We start from the raw sequence: 21,842 nt of genomic DNA on the forward strand, positions 1-21,842 counted from the left end.
GGGGAAAAGAGGAAAAGCTTTTTTGAATTTGCGTCTGGAGGCTGAGGCTTTTCAGAGTCGCTGGTTCTCTTCTCGGTTAACCGTGAGTCTCTGGGTAAAAAGAAGGGCCTACCTCAGTTTTTCAGGCCTGGAAAGGTAATCGACAGCGCGCAGCACTCCTTTGCCCGCGAGCCAGACGGCATCTGCTGCGGCATCCGAAGAGGAAGCCAAGCATAGGGCTGTGTGACAGCGGCCGGCTCGCCAGGCCGGTAGGAACTGACCATCCCAGCCCCGAATCCCTAGGCCCAACGCTTTGACCCAGTTAGTATCGGGACTGGTTTCATGTCCTGGCCTTGGGACGTTGGCATGGACCTTTAGGCAGGCTCCGGCACCTCTCGCCGACCTCCACACATCTATCATCCACTTGCTCTGATCTAAGTGTTGGGGAGCTCAGGCCCACTCTTCTGGGTCTAGCTGTATCGCGGCCCGGGAAAAGAAGAAACTTCTCTGGGTGTCCTGTTCTTTGCACTGGTGGTTTGGGAGAATTTACATCAAAATCAGAGACTTTTCACTTGTCTGAGGAAAAAGGGGGTGGGGGGAAAAGAGGAAGTTGGGCGATCTTACAAAACTAAGTTTATTTAAATGGTGGGGATAGTTTCCTTATTTTCACTTTCTGTTTGTTTTAAAACAGTTTCTAGCTGAAAGATAGTCTAGATAGTAGAAAGGTTGTGACTGTGCTTGCTTTTAAAAAACGTCTTAGCAAAATCACTTTTGTGTCATAGCCAGAACTTTGTAAAACCCAGAAATGACTGCTGATTCAGTACAACACATTTTGAAGGCCGGACCTCAGATAGGTGAGGTGTCTCATCTAAAATTATGAAACCTGAGATTATAACCCAGTTCTCTTGACTCTGGAATCAGTGCTCTTTTTAACTCTGCTCACTGTGCTTTTATATTTTGGTTGGAGAGTGCAGCTCTGGAGCCTGACTGGGTTAGCATTTTTGGCTCACCATTTTTTGGTGCTGGTGACTTTGAGCCAGTTTCCTTCATTTAGAATGATCATGTGTGCCCAGTCAATTCAGTGGTTGCAACCACATGGACTATAGCCTGACAGGCTCCTCTGTACATGGGATTTTCATGGCAGGAATACTGGAGTGGGTTGCTGTGCCCTCCTCTACGGGATCTTCCCGACCCAGGGATCCAACCTGCGTCTCCTGCATTGCTGGTGAATTCTTTACCGCTGAGCCATCAGTGAATCCCAGAATGATAGTAATGGTGCTTAAATTAGTTTGACATGTAAAACTCTTTAACTGTTAACTGCTATTATGAAATTTGTTTATTTGTGCAGCTCATTATTAATAACTTTAAAAAGTTTTTGTATTTAGATATATTGGTTGATAAGGTTTCTTCTCTTTGTTTTCTCTTACTTGGCTTATTTTACCTGGGCGAGTTTATATACGTTATTTTTTCTTCACCTCAGTCCAGACACACTTTGAAATTTTTGAAAAATTGTTTATTTTAATATGCAGTATCATTGCCTTTGTTTAGGGATTCCTTGACGGCTCAGACAGTAAAGAGTCTGACCCAGGGCTCCATCCCTGGGTCAGGAAGATCCCCTGGAGAAGGAAATAACAACTCACTCCAGTATTTTTGCCTGGAAAATCCCATGGATAGAAGAGCCTGATGGACTACAGTCCACAAGAGTCAGACACGACTGAGCATCTTCACTTTCGCTTTGCCTTTGTTTTATCCAAACTATAAACTTGAAATACAGTAGTGAAGATTTGGTTGAGATTTATAAATAAATTCGTATATTTGAGGAACAGTAAGGACACTGAAGATGGAGGAGCCTGGTAGGCTGCAGTCCATGGGGTCGCTAAGAGTCGGACAGGACTGAGCGACTTCACTTTCACTTTTCACTTTCATGCATTGGAGAAGGAAATGGCAACCCACTCCAGTGTTCTTGCCTGGAGAATCCCAGGGATGGAGGAGCTGGTAGGCTGCCGTCTGTGGGGTTGCGCAGAATGGGACACGACTGAAGTGACTCAGCAGCAGCAGCAAGGACATTGAAAATTTCTTCATCTAAATAATCTAGTTATAAATAACAAATATAGTTGTTCCAAATCCTTTTATAAAATGTATTTTCTTGTTTTTCAGCTCTTACTTTCTAACATAAATAACATGTATTCTAACATAAATAACATGTATTCTAACATAAATAAACATTGTATTCTTTTCTAGTTACCTGCTCTACCATGCTATCTTGTGATATTTGTGGTGAAACAGTAACCTCAGAACCAGACATGAAGGCTCACCTCCTAATTGTTCACATGGAAAATGAAGTTATATGTCCATTTTGCAAGTTGTCAGGTGTGAATTATGATGAAATGTGTTTTCATATTGAAACTGCTCATTTTGAGCAAAATGAACTAGAAAGAAACTTTGAGAGGATCAATACAGTACAGTATGGAACTTCTGATAACAGGAAGGACAGCAGCCTACAGTGTAGAGCAGACATTAATTCAGGTATTCATTCAGCTTGTGCATCTAATCAGCCGAAGACTTCAGCTCAAAGCCTGCCAAAGGATGGTACTTTAAAACATAAAGACTTTTATTCGGAGAACTTAACTGAATCTAGAAAATTCCTGAAAAGTATGGAAAAACAGCCTGACCGAACCGAACTTAAAGAATCAATTTATGAAACAATGTACAGTCCTCCTGAATGTCCATTCTGTGGAAAAATAGAAGATAATAGTCAAGATATGGAAACTCATGTGAAAACAAAGCATGCTGATCTTTTAGACACTCCATTAGAAGGTAAAGTATTCATTTTATATAATAAGTAGCATTAGTCTCAATTTAATGTGTAGTATCCCAAAAGTTGGTTTGTAAATAAGATTACTACAAATGTGTTTTTAATTTCAGTTTATAGCATTGCTCATTTGCCATTACTATAATATGAAACTACTATAATGGCAAAGAGTTTTGATGCAAACAATACATGTTTCATCTACTTCGAAAGTAGCTGTAGAAACTTTCTGAGGAGAAGTAGACTCACAGTCTAGTTTCCAGAGGAAGAAAGTGAAAATGAAAGTGTTAGTTGCTCAGTCCTGTGTGACTCTTTGTGATCTCATGGACTGTAACCTACAAGGTTCTTCTGTCCATGAAATTCTCGAGGCAAGAATACTGGAGTGGGTTACCATTTCCTTCTCCAGGGGATATTTCCAACCCAGGGATGGAACCTTGGTCTCTTGCATTGCAGGCAGATTCTTTACCATTGAAGCCACAGGGAAGACCAGTTTCCAGAGGGTATTCTTTTATTTACCACCAGGCCAGTGGCATCTGGATCGTCTGGGATTCTGATTTTCTGTTACTGAGTTCTACTATGATTCTTTTTTGATTAGAGAGCAAACTTTATGATTTAAGTTCTTTTGAATTTGTTGAAGTTGTTGAAATTTGTTTTATGGCCTAAGATATGGGATGTGGTCTGTCTTAGCACATGTTCACATGTTCCATAGACATTTGAGGAAAAAAAAATGTATATTCTGCTGTTGTTGGATCAAGTGTTCTATATTTGTCAGTTACAGTGTGTTGTTTGATTGTGTTCAGATCTTCCATGTACTTATTGATTTCCTGTCTAGCTGTTCTACCAGTTTTTGGATGGAGGTTAAAGTTCCCAATCATGATCTCTGTATATCTATATATCCCAGTATATTTGTCTGTTTTTCCTTTAGGCTCTATCAGACTTGTTTCATGTATGAGGCTCTGTTGTTGGTGCATACACATTTAGAATCATGTGTCTCTTTGATACTGTTGATTTTTAAGAATAATTTATATATTGTGGATGCACGTCCTTTATTGGATTTTGCAAATTTTTTTTGCAAATATTTCACAGATATTTTCTCCCAGTCTGAGACTTGTCTTTTCATTCTCTTAACAGTGTCTTTCACAGATCAGAAGTTTTTACTTTTAATGAAGTTTGCCTTATTTGATTTCTTTTTTCATGGGTGGTGCTTTTGGTGTTGTATCAAAACTCTGCCAAACCCAAGGTCACCTTTCCCATGTTATCTTCTAGAAGTTTTGAATTTTACATTTAAGTCTGATTCATTTGAATAATTTTTATGAAAGGTTAAGGAGAGGGCATATATTTGTGTTTTGAATTTTAATAAATGCTATTTTTTAAGGAAGTTTCGGGTTTACAGTAAAATTGAATAGAAAGTACAGAGAGTACCCAAGTACCCCCGTCCCTGTATCCTCATAAACTCCTCTGGCATTCAACAACCAGCCCATACCAAGTGATACATTTGTCAAAGTCAGTGAATCTACATTGATGGCAATATCACCCAAAGTCCATGTTTATATTAGGGTTCACTCTTGGTGATGTACACAGGTTTTGACAAATGTATAATGACATCAACCCACCATTTAGTATTTAGTATCATACAGAATAGCTTCACTGCCCTGAAAATCCCCTGTGCTCCACCTGTTCATCCTTCCCTCCCTGTGGCCACTGGCTACAATTGATCTTTTTATTGTCTCCATATTCTTGCCTTTTCCAGAGTGTCATATAATTGGAATCATATGCCATGTAGCTTTTTCATATTGGTTTATTTCACTTAGCAATGTGCATTTAAGATTCCTCCGTCTTTTTATGGCTTAATAGCTTTTTTTTTTTTTTTACATTGAATAATCATCTTTTGGATGTTCCACAGTTTTTCTGTTCACCTACTGAAGGTCCCTTTGTTTGCTTCCAAGTTTTGGCAATTATGAATAAAGCTGCTATAAACTGTACTGGCTTTTGTGTGGACAGTAGTTTTCAATTCATTTTGGTGAACACAAGGGAATTTGTGATTTTGGATCATGTAATAATAGTGTGTTTGGTTTTATAGGAAATTGCCAGACTTTTTCAAAGTGATTGGACCATTCTGCATTCCCACCAGCAGTGAATGAGAATTCCTGTTGCTCGTGTCCTTGCCAGCATTTGCTGTTGTCAGTGATTTTGTTGTTGTTGTTCAGTCACTAAGTCACATCCAACTCTTCGTGACCCCCATGAACTGTGGCACACAAGGCTTCCCTGTCCTTTGATATATCCCTGAGTTTGCTCAAACTCCTGTCCATTGAGTCAGTGATGCCATCCAACCATCTCATTCTCTGTCACCCACTCCTCCTCTTGTCCTCAGTCTTTTCCAGCATCAAGGTCTTTTCCAAAGAATGGCTCTTCATATCAGGTGGCCAATGGCCAAAGTATTGGAGCTTCAGCTTCAACATCAGTCCTTCCAATATGTTCAGGGTTGATTTCCTTTAGGATAAACTGGTTTGATCTCCTTGCTGTCCAAGGGACCATCAGAAGTCTTCTCCACCACCATAGTTCAAAAGCATCTATTCTTCAGCACTCAGCCTTCTTTATGGTCCAACTCTCACATCCACACATAACTAGGAAAAACCAGAGTTTTGATCACACAGATTTTGACTATCCAGATTTTGGTTATTCTAATATGTATGTAGTGTTGTTTTATTTTAATTTGTAATTTTCTAATAACATCTTCCCCAGTATCAGCTAGGTCTTGGTCTTATAGAGGTACCATTTCTTGGGCAAGTTGTACCTGTCTGTCTGCAATGCTGGTTAATGGATGCAGCTCTTTGATCTTATGCTCCCAACTAGGGCATTTGATCCCAGTGTCCAGCTTTATGCTGAATGCTTGAATTCTGCATATCACCACTTAGTTTGGAGGGTACTGAGAATCCAGCCTACAAAATCCATTTCTAGACTGACCACTACTTACCATGTGATTTCCCTTTCTACTTCTCTTATTTTGACTACAGAGCTGAATATTATTGTTAATGTTTTCTTTCACTGTAGTGATAAGAGGTTTGTGCTTATGCTCAGTCTTTCATCTAGAAGTAGAAAATTGCTTTGAATCTAACTACAAAGCGCTTTTACTTAATAAAGTTAGTGAGTAGTAGACAGTCTTTGACTTGATATGAAAAATCTAAAGATTTTAAAAATAAAATCAACTAAATTATATCTCTAATACAGACTGTAATCAACTACTCTATGACTGCCCTATGTGTGGGCTTATTTGTACAAACTACCATATTCTGCAGGAACACGTTGACTTGCATTTGGAAGAAAGCAGCTTTGGACAAGGTACGACTATATGTTTAAAGATAAGGATGTTATGATTTAATTTCTACTTCCTAGGACATTATCTACTTTTTAGATTAGTGTTATAGAGGGGAAGAAAACACATTGGTTAAAAATAAATCTGTCCCTTAAAAAATTTTAATACAGCTTCAACTTGTCAAAAATTTTTCACAGAAAAGATTGTAAAGGATTAACTGGTGTGACCAACAATTGAATTAGGGGTGTACATCCAAGGTTTTGACCCAGAACATCAGAAGATAATGACACATTGTACCATTTTTAAAATCTTTTTGATTTGAAATTTGAGGCCATTCTTTTAGCAGCTGGAATTAATTGAATTTAACATCTTATTAGTAAAAATTGTTCATGAACTCAGAAGCTGCCATATGGCACATGTAATTTTAAAAAGAATGTGAAGTATGTGACTTCAAAGTTTTTCAAGTACATTTTCAACTACTCTTCTAGCTTCTTTAATACCACTGACTAGTTTTATAAGAGATTCTAAAATTTTCTTCTGTTCCCCTATCTTTTTTGCTAGTGACATTGATTAAGTAATCATGATGGTGCCTTAGAAGTGGAAAGATCCTATATGAGTTTCACAATTCCATTGAAACAAAATATAAAGTAGACCAAAAGAGAAACCAGTTGTGTTCTACTGGATATCAGTTTCTTAAGGTACATAGATATCTCCTGTCAATGCAGAGGTTTGTAGTATTCATTATCAACGATCCTAGTACCAGTTAGTGATGTCCATGGATAGCATTATACCGACCACTCAGCCTAATACCAAGATGAGAATTGCTGGAGTAAAGATGGAACAGTTCTTCACTGTGTTGGTTCTTTACTAATTACTGTGGAAGAATAACTCTGAAGTTGAGTTTCTGATAATTCTTTGTTTATGATAAGCTTTGTATGCTGCTGCTGCTGAGTCACCACTGAGCCCCCAGGGAGACCCAAGCTTTGCTTGGATACATGAGTTACTCTGTAACCTCCATAGGCTTACACATGGGCTGTGTGTACTCCATAGGCTGGAGTCTGAGGTGAATCTGAGCAAATCACTGTAGACAGCCTCATAAGTATGCTAAAAATCAGTATTGGATTGCATATCTCCACCAGTAGAAGTGGGGACCAGTTAGGAAGAGGTATCAGAGGCTGAGAGATTTGAAGGGAAAGAAAGAATATTCAGATACATAATTAAACCAACAAATTGGGAGGTCAAGGAGATGCTAGCCAGAGGGCACTGAATAATGGATGTGTAGGACACTGGATAGAGAGAAAAATGGGCAAGTTATACTATTTGCTTGAGGTCAGACATTAGGTTATGATCTAATATCTGTACTTTGCTCACTTGTTTTTTTATTCTCTTAATTATTTCCACATATCGCCCCCCCGCCCCCACCAAGTATTTCTCTTAAAAACCAATCTGCCTTATATGTATTTATGAGGGGCACCACTCCAGGGTGCTACTTAATTTCTCTTAAGTTTTGGTTTCTTCAATAGATAATAATACTTCCTAACTGTTATGAAGATCCAAATGAGATAATTGATGATAATTAATGAGAAGTGTTTGTCACAGCCTAAACATTCAGTGAATATTAGTGATTTAAGTGGAGGTTGTACCCTTATAGAGGCAGCTTAAGTTCTGCTGGATTTATACTCAGTGTTTCTGTGACATCATAGTCATGAATAAATGGCAAAATAATAGCCTTTACTCCATTTAAAAAATGTGTACTAACATATAAGTGAGCCTTGATTGCAGTCTTTTATTCTAAACATTAAAAATATATAATAGGTGTGAATAGAGTGCAGTGTTCTAGAGATCTAGAGTTGGCTCAACAGCTTCAACAAGAAGAAGACCGAAAGAGGAGATCTGAAGAATCAAGACAAGAAATGGAAGAATTTCAGAAGCTGCAGGTACAAAGATTAATAATAATCATATTATTTTGGTTTAGTTAGAGTTCTTGTTTTTCAGACATGCTGTTAAGACTTCAGCCTATTATTTTTGTCTTTATTTAATACAAAATTTTTTTACATATATTTTTTATAGTTCATAACAACCACCATTCATAAGTATGCATTTACATACTGGGGTAAACACTTCTTTTAAAGTGGCAGTCCCCAACTTTTTTGGCACCAGGGACCAAGACAGTTTTTTCATGGACCTGGAGTGGCAGGGGGAATGGTTTCAGGTTGATTCAAGTGCATTTTATTTATTATGCTGCTGATGATCTGACAAAAGTTTCAGACAGTGATGGAAGTGATGGGGAGCGGCTGTAAATACAGGTAAAACTTTGCTCACTCACCTCCTGTTAATCTCCGGCTATGCGGCCTGGTTCCTAACAGGTCATGAACTGGTACCGGTCTGTGGCCCTGGGGTTGGGGACCCTGATGTAAAGTATCTTACAGTCTTCCATACTCCATGAAGTTATTGTAGATTTTTTTTTTGAACGGCAGATGAAGAAATGGAAACAGAGTGCTTATGTAGCTTAACTGGTTCAGGATTGGGCAGTATTAAATGGTGAAGCGTACTTTTAAACCTATGTTAATGGAGAAAACTAAGAAATTGAGACTCAGAATTTTAAATGTTTGTATAAATACTTAAAACATAAACTTAGAATTAACGTCTCTTGAGCCTTAAATTCTTTTAGTGACTGCAGTTCAGGAATTTAGAAAGAACCATTTTTAATGGAAAATGCTTTTTTATGAAGTTTGAGCCAATCTTAGGTGAATGGTAGTATCTACTGAACTAAACTGGTAGCTTCTTTTATATTTTATCAGCTTTTTCTACTCTTTTCAGTCTTAACTTGCTGTAGACTATGTAGTCATTTGCTAATAATGCTTATAGATTTTAAATGTTCTTTTTGTATGTGCTTATAGGATAATGGGTGAATAAAAAGGGTTTATTTATGAATTAATAGGTTTGAAAATGTTCAATTAAACAGGTTTGTGTACCTGATGTCTTCTTAAAGCCTTTAATATACTAATATGCAGTGTACATATCATAATCTTCCTGAACTTGTTTGACCTTTAACTTTTTTTCCTCTCATTTCTTGCACATGGCTATTCTTTCTTTAGAATATTTAATTTAAGCTACTTTTCTCACCTGTGGTTCATCTATTTGCATAATTATTTTCCCACCAAGATTCAGAGGAAAAAAAAGTTGACTTTTCCTATATCTTCTCTACCTTATATTATCAATACAAAAAGTTTTCAGTGTTTAAGGGAGTATAAGTTTATTATGTAACTTTGCAGGTTAGTTGTTTAGATCTCAGAAATATTTTTGTAGGAGCTGTTTTAACATACTATTTTAGATTTTCTGTCAGTGTGAAAAAACATAGTTCATTTACTGCATAGAATGAATACCTGAGTGAATTGTGGATTAAGTAGGCCTTTTTAGGCTAGCCTAGGAACCAAGTAACAAGTACAGGTTCCTTGATAGGTTGTCTTGAAAAAAATCAGCAGTATGGTCAGAACTCATCTGCTTGTCACATTACCATTAGTAGGAAGATTGGATTCTCTACTTTCCCTACTTCAAGGAAAGCAAGTCTCTTGCCATGATGGTTGTTTGTAGAGAAAGGCTCTCTACAAAATCCTGTTACTAACTCAGGGATTTTTTTGTTGTGTTATCATTTTCATAAAAATCTGTAAGTTGGCTCATATAGAAGTCTAGAAACCAGAATGTTTCAAAATATATTTCCAGATACATAAAATAGTGATAAATTTCTCACCTCATTGATGTAAAGGGACATAAAAATTAAGTCATTTGTTTTTATGTTCAATAGAGACAATATGGTTTAGATAATTCTGGAGGGTACAAACAACAGCAGCTACGAAATATGGAGATAGAAGTAAATAGGGGAAGAATGCATCCATCTGAATTTCATAGAAGAAAAGCTGATATGATGGAATCACTAGCTATTGGTGTTGATGATGGAAAAACAAAAACGTCTGGTGAGTATTTAAACATCCAAATCATGGTTTTAATACTGCATACATCACTGAAGTAATAGGATTATTTGAATTGTGCTTGATTTTCACAACCCACAGTTTATATAGTTTTAGGTGAGACCATATATTCAAAGAATTTTTTGGTGTGTTGTTTTAAAACTCCTGAACTTTTATTTTTATAGTAAATGATTCACTTTTATCTTGTATCAATTTACTTGACATTTGAAAATGGACCTTTGAGAATAGTTTTTATTGAGAGCTTACTATTTTCCAGACAATTGCTGTCTAGTAGAATGTAAGTGAACCACATAAATAATTTTAAATTTCCAATAGTCACATTAGAAAAATAAAAAAAGTCTAGATGAAATTAATTTTAATATTTTTCCAGTATGTCCAAAATATATTTCAATGTGTAATCAGTATTAAAAATTATCAGTGCAGTATTTTGCAATCTTTGTACATTCTTTAAAATCCAGTGTGTATTTTAGTTTGCAGACTATCTGAGTTTGGACAAGCCACATTTCAGGTGTTCAGATAACCATATGCAAATAGTTTCTGCCATATTGTTCAGTATAGTTTTAGACACTAAGACCTTTATATATATTGTATCATGTAACTCTCAAAAGAAAAATCTTGTGTATTAGATTTTTCTAGATGAGGAAATTGTGACTTAGAGAGGTTAAATTACTTTCCTAAGGTAAGGTTGGGCTTCCCAGGTGGCGCTAGTGGTAAAGAACCTGCCTTCCAATGCAGGAGACATAAGAGAGACAGTTTCAATCCCTGGGTTGGGAAGATCCCCTGGAGAAGGGCATGGCAACCAACCCGCTCCAGTATTCTTGCCTGGTAAATCCCATGAACAGGAGCCTGGAAGGCTACAGTCCAGAAGGTTGCAAAGAGTCAGACGTGACTGAGGCAAATTAGCACAAGGTGAGGTTGCGTAGCTAGTTATTGGCCCAGTTGGTATTCACAATCACATCTGCCTTGTTCCAAAGAATGTATTTTTTCCTAATATTGTCCACATTTTTAAAAACAATATCTGTTAATATAGTTAAAAAAGATTATATGGAAACAGCTTTGTTCCTGCCACCCAGTCTTTATGAAACTTATGTATTTTAAACCCCTTGTGTACCCCTCTTTGATTTCTAATTTCTCCTCCTCCACAAAGGGAATCATCAACCCGAATTTATCAGTCTCATATATGTTTTAGTAATTTTATCTTGTATGTAAGTTTCCATAATAATATATAATCTTTTAATATTTTAAACAATGTGTAAGTTGGTGTACAATGTGTATGCTCTGATTGGATTTGCTTAAATATGTTGATTCTTAGAACTGTGCTGCTTTCACTTTGCTGAATAGAATTTGCTTTTGTGACTTACGTTGTTTCCAGTGTTTTATTCTTAAAAATTATGCACAGGTTTCCTCCTCAAAAGTTTCTTTAACATCCAGACTAGAAATACTAGGTTAAAGAGCATTTGCATAATTAATTTTGTTAAGAGTATTATGAAGTTGTTTTCTAGAGCATTTGTAACCTACATTAGGTCAGTGTGTTTTGACTCACACTTTATATTGTGACTCTTTTAAGTTTTTGCTATTTAATGGTGAGCTACATCTCTTAATTGTATTTCTCTGATGACTCCTGAGCTCGTTTCTTCTGTAAATAACCTAGTCCGTTTTCTCGTCTCTGTTGGGTTGTTTGTCTTTTTCTTAGTGATTTTTGAAAGTCCATTAAGTATTCAAGATATTAATTCTTCGTTGATTATATGAGGAGCAGTTTTCTTCTTCAAATCTATAATTTGCCTTGAACCCAGGTCTCCCGCATTGCAGGCAGATTCTTTACCCGCTGAGCCACAAGGGAAGCCCAAAAACACTGCAGTGGTAGCCTGTCCCTTCTCCAGGGGATCTTCCCGACCCAGGAATTGAACTGGGGTCTCCTGCACTGCAGGCAGATTCTTTACCAACTGAGCTATCAGGGAAGCCCACATTTTGTATATGGTGTCTTTAATTAGGCAGAATTATAAATTTGAATGTAATCAGGTTTCTCAATCTTTCCCTTTACTTGTGTCTTAAGTGTCTTATTTAAGAAATTCCTCCATCTTTGATATCATAAACATATCCCTTTATATTGTCTTTAAATATTTATACCCTTAAAATTGATAACCAGCAAGGACCTACTGTATAGCACAGGGAACTCTGTTCAATATTATAGTCGTAATGGGAAAAAGAATTTGAAAAAGAACAGAATTATGTATGACTGAATCACTTTGCAGTACACCTGAAATTATCACATTGTTAATGTTAATCAACTGTACTCAATATAAAATAAAAAGTTAAAAAAATTATATATATATATACATAAAAACAATTCCTTCATGTAGATCTTGGTATTTTTTTATGCCAATTGGAAGTAATTATATCACATAAAAATCAACTCACTGTGATAAACCATAATGAAGTTTTTAAATTGGGAGCAAATTGATTAGAACTGAGCAGAGAGAATGATGTCCAGCAGAATGTATAATAAAATGAAGAGATAAGGACATTCATTCAGCAGTGTACTTTTTTTTTTTCCCCCATTTATTTTTATTAGTTGGAGGCTAATTACTTTACAATATTGTAGTGGTTTTTGTCATACATTGACATGAATCAGCCATGGATTTACATGTATTCCCCATCCCGATCCCCACTCCCACCTCCGTCTCTACCCGATCCCTCTGGGTCTTCCCAGTGCACCAGCTCCGAGCACTTGTCTCATGCATCCAACCTGGGCTGGTGATCTGTTTCACCCTAGATAATATACGTTTCGATGCTGTTCTCTCGAGACATCCCACCCTTGCCTTCTCCCACAGAGTCTGAAAGTCTGTTCTGTACACCTGTGTCTCTTTTTCTGTTTTGCATATAGGGTTATCATTACCATCTTTCTAAATTCCATATATATGTGTTAGTATACTGTATTGGTCTTTATCTTTCTGGCTTACTTCACTCTGTATGATGGGCTCCAGTTTCATCCATCTCATTAGAACTGATTCAAATGAATTCTTTTTAATAGCTGAGTAATATTCCATGGTGTATATGTACCACAACTTCCTTATCCATTCGTCTGCTGATGGGCATCTAGGTTGCTTCCATGTCCTGGCTATTATAAACAGTTAAGCAGTGTACTTTCATGTGCTAGGCCCTGCAGATGCAGAAATGAAAAAGGCAAACAATTTCAATTCAGCATAATAAGTAATATGCTAGTGTTAGGAACCTTGCATTGTGTAAAACAAGCAGGACAATAACTAAGACTATGTCAGTAAAAAGGTAGAAGATGGAATTGGCAGGATTTACATATGCTCTTGAGAAAGAGGTTGATACTGGAAATGTATGAGACATCCATGAAAGGTGATACCCTTCTAAGCCTTCTAAATCTCTTTTCCACTTTAGGAGTTATGGAAGCACTTTACAGGTATTATCAGAATGCTGCCACAGATGTGAGGCGTGTGTGGCTTTCTGCAGGAGTGGATCACTTTCATTCATCTTTTGGTGATAAAGGTTGGGGTTGTGGTTACAGAAATTTCCAAATGCTGCTTTCATCATTATTGCAAAATGATGCTTATGGTGATAGCTTGAAAGGTATGTGAAATACAGACTCTGAATTTACCATTTATTAAAATACACATGATGTGGAATAATTAATATGTAGTATGCATATTAAAATTAATAGCTTTAATAAAAATGTATTTTAGTGGATATTTACATTAAAAATCTTCATTCTGGTTATAGAAAGAGAAAATGATATAGTAGATGTCAGAAATAGTTGTCTTAAAAATGATAGCTTCTTGTAGAATATGTGATGTACTGCTAAATATTATTCAGTACTTTAGTAATTGTCATATTACATGTTTGCTTTGTATAATTTTAGATATGTCAGTTCCTTGCATTCCAAAAATTCAGTCTATGATTGAAGATGCTTGGAAGGAAGGTTTTGATCCCCAGGGTGCCTCTCAGCTTAATAACAGGTTACAGGGAACAAAGGCCTGGATTGGAGCATGTGAAATATATACCCTTCTCACCTCCCTGAGGATAAAGTATGTACCTAAAAAGCCAAGTTAATGTTATTGTCATATCTAGGAAGTTTTTGTTCTTTGTGTTTTTTATCAAAGGGATGGTTTAAAAATAAGATTTAAGTGGCATTAATAAAATGAAAGTCTTACAATGAAAACCAGCCACACATACCCTGTTTCTTGCTCTTCTGTATTCTCAAGTCTTATTTCTTAGAGACGCTGTCACTTTCATTGTTTTTAAATAAGATGCTTTCATGGCTTTTTCTTGGTTTGTCAGCTTTAGGCATTGTCTGTTGCATTCTCCTTATATCTCCCACCTGTTTCTCCTCACTTTCTATAATACGGTTAAATCTCAGTTTTTATTAAGGTAGAGTCAACTATGTAAGTATTATTCACTGATGATTTTATGTCTTTCCTGAAAAGCTTTTTAAAGCTTTCCCTAAGAATCGCCTTTCCTTTTCCCTTTTACTGTTTGACTGCATCATGCTCACGTTTTTACAGATAACTCCACTTACGTAATCTGAGGTACTCCTGATTCCTGGAGATATTTTTCCTGAAGCCCATTGTCCTCTTCTGTAGTCTGGATTGTTTGCTTCTAGATCCTTTCCATAACTCTAATCGTGTTGTATTTCTTCACTCTGTTGAATTGGATCCTGGAGTTTTTCCTGGATTCCATGTCTTTCTCGTTTTTGGATTATTCTCTTTTACTTGAACACTTCTTTTATTAGCTTCCTAAGAAAGGATGCCTAGTCTTATTACTGAGTGATAGTTTGTGTTGCTGTATTATTCTTAACTCAAAATCATTTATGAATCAGATTTTGTCGTTCCTCTACCGGCTTCTCACAATCAGTATTACTTAATGAGAAGGCAAGACGTACGTGGAGAATCCCGTGGACAGAGGAGCCTGGTGGGCTTCAGTCCATGGGGTCGCAAAGAGTTGGGTATGACTGAGGGACTAGGCACATAGTGGATAAGAGCTTAGACGTTTTGAAGTGAAGTTGCCTACAGCTGATTCTAGCTCTCTGCTTACTAGCTCTATGACTTGACTTGTTCGTACCCTAGTTTCACCATTGAAAAAAGAACATGTAAATAGTGACTGCTTCACAGAGTTGTAGTGATAATATAGTGCTTAAGACTGTGACTGGCATGTAGTAAGGGCTTAAGGGTTCACTGTTGTTTGATGAGTATGATCTCTCCATTTTCTTTATTTTGCTTTCTTGCACTCCTGTTTGTTGGCCTCTGAACTTTTTTGACTTTTTGAGTTCACTGGTCGTGTATCACTTTTTGATCTTTGCTTTTTGTTTTACTATCTGGATTCTCAACTTTATCTCCTCACTACTTTATTGAAATTTTTATTTTAACAATAATGTTTTTCAATTTTAAGGAGTAATTTCATAGCCTCACAGCCTTTTATGGTTGTAAAATTTTTCTATTCTTTGCATTTTTGTTTCCTCCATGTTAAATTAGTTTCATGTCTATTTATTTTAGTGTGTTCATTTAGAAGACTTTCTTGTAACTTTTAAAAGTCCTTACTGTTTTTCCTAAAGTGAAGAATGCAGCACTAAAAAAGCTGATTGGCAGTCCTGTAGGGTTTCATAGAGCTTGTAGTTGAGAAAACTTCGTTTCTGTGGTGGAAGATTGCTGTGTGGTTGGAGACTGTCAACTATTAGTATAAGAGAGAGGTCTTTTCTCAGAGTCCATTCTTGCCTGTAGTTCCTCCATCAGTAGAGGTGAGGAGTTGATTATTGATTTGCTCTATTTATTCAACCTTCCAATTAATCTCTGTTTTCAGCCTCAGTACTACCCTACCCAATACCTGGTATTCATTAAACTTCTGTCCTCTTTTGGGTTTTAAGAAAGTTGTCTCTATTTATTTGTATTCTCTTTTATGTTTCCTCTCTCCTGCTATCCATTTTCCAGAAATGTGTGCCTGTTTCTTGTCGGTCCCTATTCTTTTTCTCCATAGGTGTTGAAATCATTTTCTCCTTCAGTATTATGTTCTTGGGCTTTCAAGAGGCATCAGAGATAAATGCTTATGATCGTCTTTAATAGAAAGTTTGCCTTAAGCTTCATGACTATATATTTCCTTTTATGTTTGTTTCCAAGTCATTTTGCCAGTGTTTTATATCATTTCTATATATGAGTTATATTCAGAAATAAAAATACTTCTTAAATTTTAAATAGAAAAATGAATGTGTGTATAATAACTTTCTTGAATTATTAAATTCAAAGGACTGTTTTGATGCCCTTTAAATTTTTCTTCTTTTCCTTTTTGACAGTCTGTTCACACCTTCAGATTATTTATACTATATCATGTTTTGAGCTTTTAAGTAATTTTTAAGGAAAGGGAAGTTTTTGTTTAAAGTACCTGATATATCAAGCTGTTTTCTTGGTACCTGAAATAAATTAGTTCTTTGTAAAGCCTTTTTATTACTATACCCTCAATTTGTTTACTAGTTATTTAAATGTCTTCCTTTTGCTGTCTATGAATTTATCCATAGAATACTATTCTAATTCTAAATCTAAACCTGTAGTCAACTGCTAACCCAAGATCTCTGTTCTTACTTTTTGATAGCTTCTCCAGAAATTCATTTCAATATTTAAAACTCAGGAGTAATCAGCTGAAAGTTATCAACCTTAAACTTGCTGATGCTGAAGATAGCAACTAGTACAATGTGGGTGTATTTGGAAACTTTATGGCCAAGCAAGACAAGAACAGGATATCTGTGCTATACTTTAAAGTGAAAATAAAGCTTTTAATTGTTTTTCCTTTCCTTTACACTCAGTCTTTTTAAAATAGTTGTTGAAAAGTGTAAATAATACTCCTGGTTAAAATAATTTGATTTATTCGTGGTTGACTTCCTCTTGAGGAGACAGTACCAGCGTGATCTGTTGCCAAATAGTAGATAGATAGATGTATAGATGGGGGTACACACAGGTTTTCTGTGACCTTTACAGGTATTCTTTTCTTGTCTATTATTGAAATTTGAGAGAACTGACAGGAAAAATATTTAGGATATTTTTGATAGCTCCTTATGGCTGCTGAGGAATCAAAAATCAACTTTTAATTAATCATCAGGTTTAGAGACTTTAGAATAAAAGTCCCCATGTCTCAGGTTATATGTAGACTCTTTAAAATCAGGTATGATTCTCATTTACTACGAAGGGAGATTTTCTGTGTGAGAAAATTTTTGTAACTTTGATAGCTGTCATCAACCTTATTTTTTTATCAACCTATTTAAAGAAATTCCTCCTAAAATAACAGTTTTCAGATAAATAATAAAATTTTATTTCTTCTTAGAAAAATAATGATGAAATAAAATTAATTAAAAATGTTTGCATTTTATAACTCCATTGATAAAAAAGTTTTAAAAATATTTTCTAAATAATCCATTTTGTCAATTTTTTTATAGATGCCGTATTGTTGACTTTCACAAGTCAACTGGTCCTTTGGGTACACACCCTCGCTTATTTGAATGGATATTGAGCTACTATGCTTCAGAGAGAGAAGGAAGTCCAAAAGTAGTGTGTACATCTAAACCTCCTATCTATCTTCAGCATCAAGGTTAGTATAATTTATAGATACTGAGTGTAACTTATAAGATGATTTATTTATATAAGACAACTAATTAGCTTTTGCTTTAGAGTATGTTAAGATTCTGATAATGAGAGAAGCATACTGACATTACTCTGATTTTTAGAGCTATATCGTCATCATAATACATTGCAGTAATGGGTGATATCCTTGATATCTGGGGGTACCTGATTCAGGGCTACCTCTTCCTTTATTGTTCATCGTTAATTTTTTTCAGGACTTTTCTCACTTCAATGAGGCCTTCCCTGACCACCCTTTAAAATTTTTTAGCTCATTTTTCTATCCCTCTCTAGCACTGGCGTTTCCTTACCCTCTTCCCTGCATTATTTTGCTTTAGCTAACATGTATAGACTTTATTCATTTACCTTGTTTATGGAGTATTTCTTCCTATTAGAATGTAAACTCCATGAAAGCAGACATGTTTGTTTCGTTTGCTTTTGTCTCACTAACTGCCTGGAACAGTGCCTGATGTATGGGTATTTCATGAAATATGTCAAGTGGATGATTTGGATTGACAGGAAGAAGGAGAAGTAAATGTTAGGAATTTCATTGTTTAGGATATAAGCTATAAAAATTAAGCCCTTCCCATTGAAATTTTCTTATATATAAATTAACTTTTGTTTACCTTTTGGTAAACCATGAGTTTTTGTTCTCCAGCAGTTAAATTTCAAATCCTTTTATCTGAGATCACTTGAATAAAAAGGACAATGGGATTAGGAAAGGAAACTAAAATATTTGGCATAGTAGAAGTAGAATATTTTGCCATGAAGCCTTTGGAAAACTAAAATTGAACAAAAGAAAACTGAAGGTTAGGAAGTAGAACTAAAGTTTTGTGTCTGAGAACTGAAAGAACTCAGATAACCAATATGTCAGAGGGACTGACTGTATTTATATTCAAAACACACATAAAAAGTATATATAGGGTGTCTATATATATGTGTGTATGTGTATAGTAACTTACACCTATATGTAGCTGCTCAAATAGGTATCTCTGTCACATTTATATATGTACTCTTTTTTTAATTTTTCTATAGGTCATAGTCGAACAATTGTTGGAATTGAAGAGAGAAAAAACCGAACATTATGTTTACTGGTATTTGATCCTGGATGTCCTTCTCGAGAAATGCAGAAACTCTTAAAGCAAGACATGGAAGTTAGCACTCTCAAGCAACTACGGAAGTTTGTGGGGAATTTAAAACATAAACAATACCAGATAGTGGCAGTAGAAGGTGTGCTTTCTTCAGAGGAGAAAATTGTAAGTATCTAAATTTTTCATGTGACGCTTGGACAGGTTGAACTTCAGAGTATAAAATTTTTAAGTTAAAAATCAATGTTATTCCTTTGTAACTCCTAACACCTCAGTCTATAACATTAGATTGGCAAAGATATGTTGTTGTTCACTACGTCATTTAATTCCAGAATGGACATCTTGAAATTTCACATGATACCCAAATATTGTCAAATACTTTGCTCAGAACTTCATAAAAATATTTAATTTTATAATACATAATTTAATTTTGATTATCAGGGGAGTAATGAAAATGGCAATAGTATGATAAGAAAGTCTAACTTAATCCAAGGAGTTCCAGCTCATATTGGTCTTAGTTGATTAAATGTGATTCTAGAGATTCCTGAGGCTCTGTGTTAGGCACTTGAATATATTGGATGTACTATTGGAGATATAATTATCACACTATTGACAGAGTTAAGTTCTCTGAGGGACATGTTTTTCTTTTAGATTCAAGAACTGTTCATACACATAATACTTAGTGGATATATACAATTCCAGAAATTAACTCCAGTAGTGTTGTCTCTTTATCCCTTGCATTTAAGTGATGAGCAGTACATTATAGAAAAATTCCTAGGAAGTGGAACCCCTCCATTTGTATAAACAGAAGCTATATGGTAGCATATCAAATCTAGAAAATGCACAATTCTCTAATCTTGAAGAGAAAAAGTCCCTATTAGAGTACTCCACATTTGTTTCCCTCTAAAGAGAGAAGGGCTTCCCTTATGGCTCAGCTGGTAAAGAATCCTGCAATGTGGGAGACCTAGGTTCAATCTCTGGGTTGGGAAGATCCACTGGAGAAGGGAACACTTACCCACTCCAGTATTCAGGCCTGGAGAATTCCATGGACTGTATAGTCTGTGGGGTCACAAAGAGTTGAACACGACCGAGCGACTTTCACTTTCACTTTCAAAGGGAGAAGAGACACCGCAGTAGAGAAGAGCAGTTATGAAGAATAATAGAATCATGAGGAAAGGACTAAAGTTGTTTGAAATGAGATCTCTTTCATTTAGAGAGAGTAATCTTTGTAGCCTCACAACTTGGGATATAAAGGCAAGGATTGTTGAAGAAGTTCTTCAATTTAATTATAAGTGTCTTTGCAAATGTTTGTGCAAAGAGGTTTCTTTGCAATGACTTAAATACAAAAATTGCATTCCTTTTTTTAACCCTATCATTTATTTGGCTGAATAAAGTTAGAAGTTAATTTTAACTGTTAGAAAAAGCAAGATGCTTGTTCACCAATATACAGATAACGTTTGAGATCATAGATGAGGTTAGATAACAAAGATGGAATTTAGCTGAGTGTTTTATTTGGCTGTTGTCCTTCTGGTCTTGAAAGTGAGGCGTTGGTGGTATTTCTCTGCTCATAGTCTCATCTTTATCTCTCCTTCCCTGTTTTTACTTGTCTCTCTGAGTTTCAGCCAGATTTTTACTTTTGATTCATTATTCCATAAAAAGGTGATATTTTAAAAAAATTTTTTGTGTTTTATCTTTATCTCAAATTTTCTTTAATTTTTTATGGCTTGACTTTTAAAATGATTTCCTAAATTTGAAGTTGTACTATTCCTTACAGGATTTTCATTATCTAGAAAAAAAATCCCAGATTTCAGTTTTTTTGATACTAGATGATAATGCATATTTTAATTAATTGACTTCTCACATACTTAACATTTTTAAAATTTCTTTTCAAGGCTAGGAGACAAGCTTCTCAAGTCTTTACAGCTGAGAAGATCCCTTGAAGAAGTCAGCATTGCAGTGATTGTGGAATTTTACTTTGTTTTCCAAATTCTGGTATTAACCTTAATGCAACATATGAATCTGTGGATTTTCTAAATACTCCATTTATGTTTTAATTTCTAAAATGCCTAAATTATACCTTTAGTGCTTCATTGTTTAGTAATTATTCCAATAAAATATCTTGCTTGCATTGTGAGTTTTGTATTTCTTGATTTATTCATGTTTTAGAAACTAGTTTTGTGTTATAGTCATATGACTATTTGTTGAGTTCTAACTCGTGTTAGGTATTCTCAGTATTTTGCATGTATTAATTAGCTTGATTTCCAAAATATTTTATAGTTCTGAGATAAATACTGTTATTAGCCCCATGAGGAAGCTGAAACTTGCGAGATTAGTAATTTGCCCAAGAAAGTGGCCCTAATCCAAGATGTGAACCCAGACTGTCTCACCTCCAAGCTCTTACCATTAGAGCATTCTGCTTTATTCTGTTATTAATATATATGTAATGAAATTCCCTCCTCACTAGATAGAAAGAACCTTAATACTTCATAGGCATAGTTCTGAAAAGAGTAATTTGCTTTTGTTAAATATTTACACTCTTATATAACTGTGAGAGTCTTATGTTTAATGTGTCCTGTAAGAAGGAATCTTTCAGTTTCATGTTAGATTTGCGAGTTAAGGTTGAAGCAAGAATCTTATTCTGACCAGTTTTAAGCAGAAAAGAATTTGTTCAAATTATCAGAAGTTCTCAGAATCCGCAGGTAACTAGGGAACTATTCTAGAACAAAGGCAACAGTTGAGGCTAGAATATGGCCTAATAATAACAGGGGCAATCAGGTTAGGAGTCGAGGTAGAATGTCTGCTTAGATTTCAGATTCCAGAGAAGGCACATCTAATTAGTATGTGACCGTCTGCCATGGGTCAGAGGCACTTTCTCAAAAAGAAATCTGGGTAGATGAAAAAAGATATTAAAAAGGAGAAGCAGTAAGGGGCTGCTACCCCATTAAAAAGTGAACAAGAACTTACCTGAATGAAGTTCTATGAATATTATCTATTGTATTAAATACTAAGTGTTGCACTCCTGGAATGAATAGTATTGCCAGT

General features: G+C 35.5%; 1 protein-coding gene across 5 annotated transcripts; it reads left to right on the plus strand.

Moving 5' to 3' along the window:
- The first annotated feature begins 8 nt into the window (after positions 1-8).
- On the plus strand, positions 9-20,934 carry ZUP1 (zinc finger containing ubiquitin peptidase 1). 5 transcript variants are annotated; one of them, XM_043439485.1, is made up of 11 exons: positions 9-300; positions 762-833; positions 2,221-2,796; positions 6,017-6,127; positions 7,917-8,038; positions 9,907-10,075; positions 13,499-13,687; positions 13,977-14,142; positions 17,532-17,683; positions 18,748-18,968; positions 20,693-20,934. In XM_043439485.1, exons 2-11 carry the CDS (start codon positions 785-787, stop codon positions 20,738-20,740), a joined length of 1,803 nt encoding a protein of 600 aa, XP_043295420.1. In that variant the 5' UTR covers positions 9-300; positions 762-784; the 3' UTR covers positions 20,741-20,934. The 5 variants fall into 5 exon arrangements, with proteins under 5 accessions (XP_043295420.1, XP_043295421.1, XP_043295424.1 ...); XM_043439486.1 differs by having other exon boundaries at positions 10-248; XM_043439489.1 differs by lacking the exon at positions 6,017-6,127 and having other exon boundaries at positions 10-300.
- Positions 20,935-21,842: the final 908 nt, after the last annotated feature.

Source organism: Cervus canadensis, chromosome 20, assembly GCF_019320065.1.
Source record: "Cervus canadensis isolate Bull #8, Minnesota chromosome 20, ASM1932006v1, whole genome shotgun sequence".
NCBI lineage: Eukaryota > Metazoa > Chordata > Mammalia > Artiodactyla > Cervidae > Cervus > Cervus canadensis.

Coding starts and splice junctions, on each gene's coding strand:
- ZUP1 (XM_043439485.1), top strand. CDS start 785: ATGACTGCTGATTCAGTACAACACATTTTGAAGGCCGGACCTCAGATA. Junction 8,039..9,906: donor AAGAATTTCAGAAGCTGCAG/GTACAAAGATTA, acceptor TATGTTCAATAG/AGACAATATGGTTTAGATAA. Junction 13,688..13,976: donor TTATGGTGATAGCTTGAAAG/GTATGTGAAATA, acceptor GTATAATTTTAG/ATATGTCAGTTCCTTGCATT.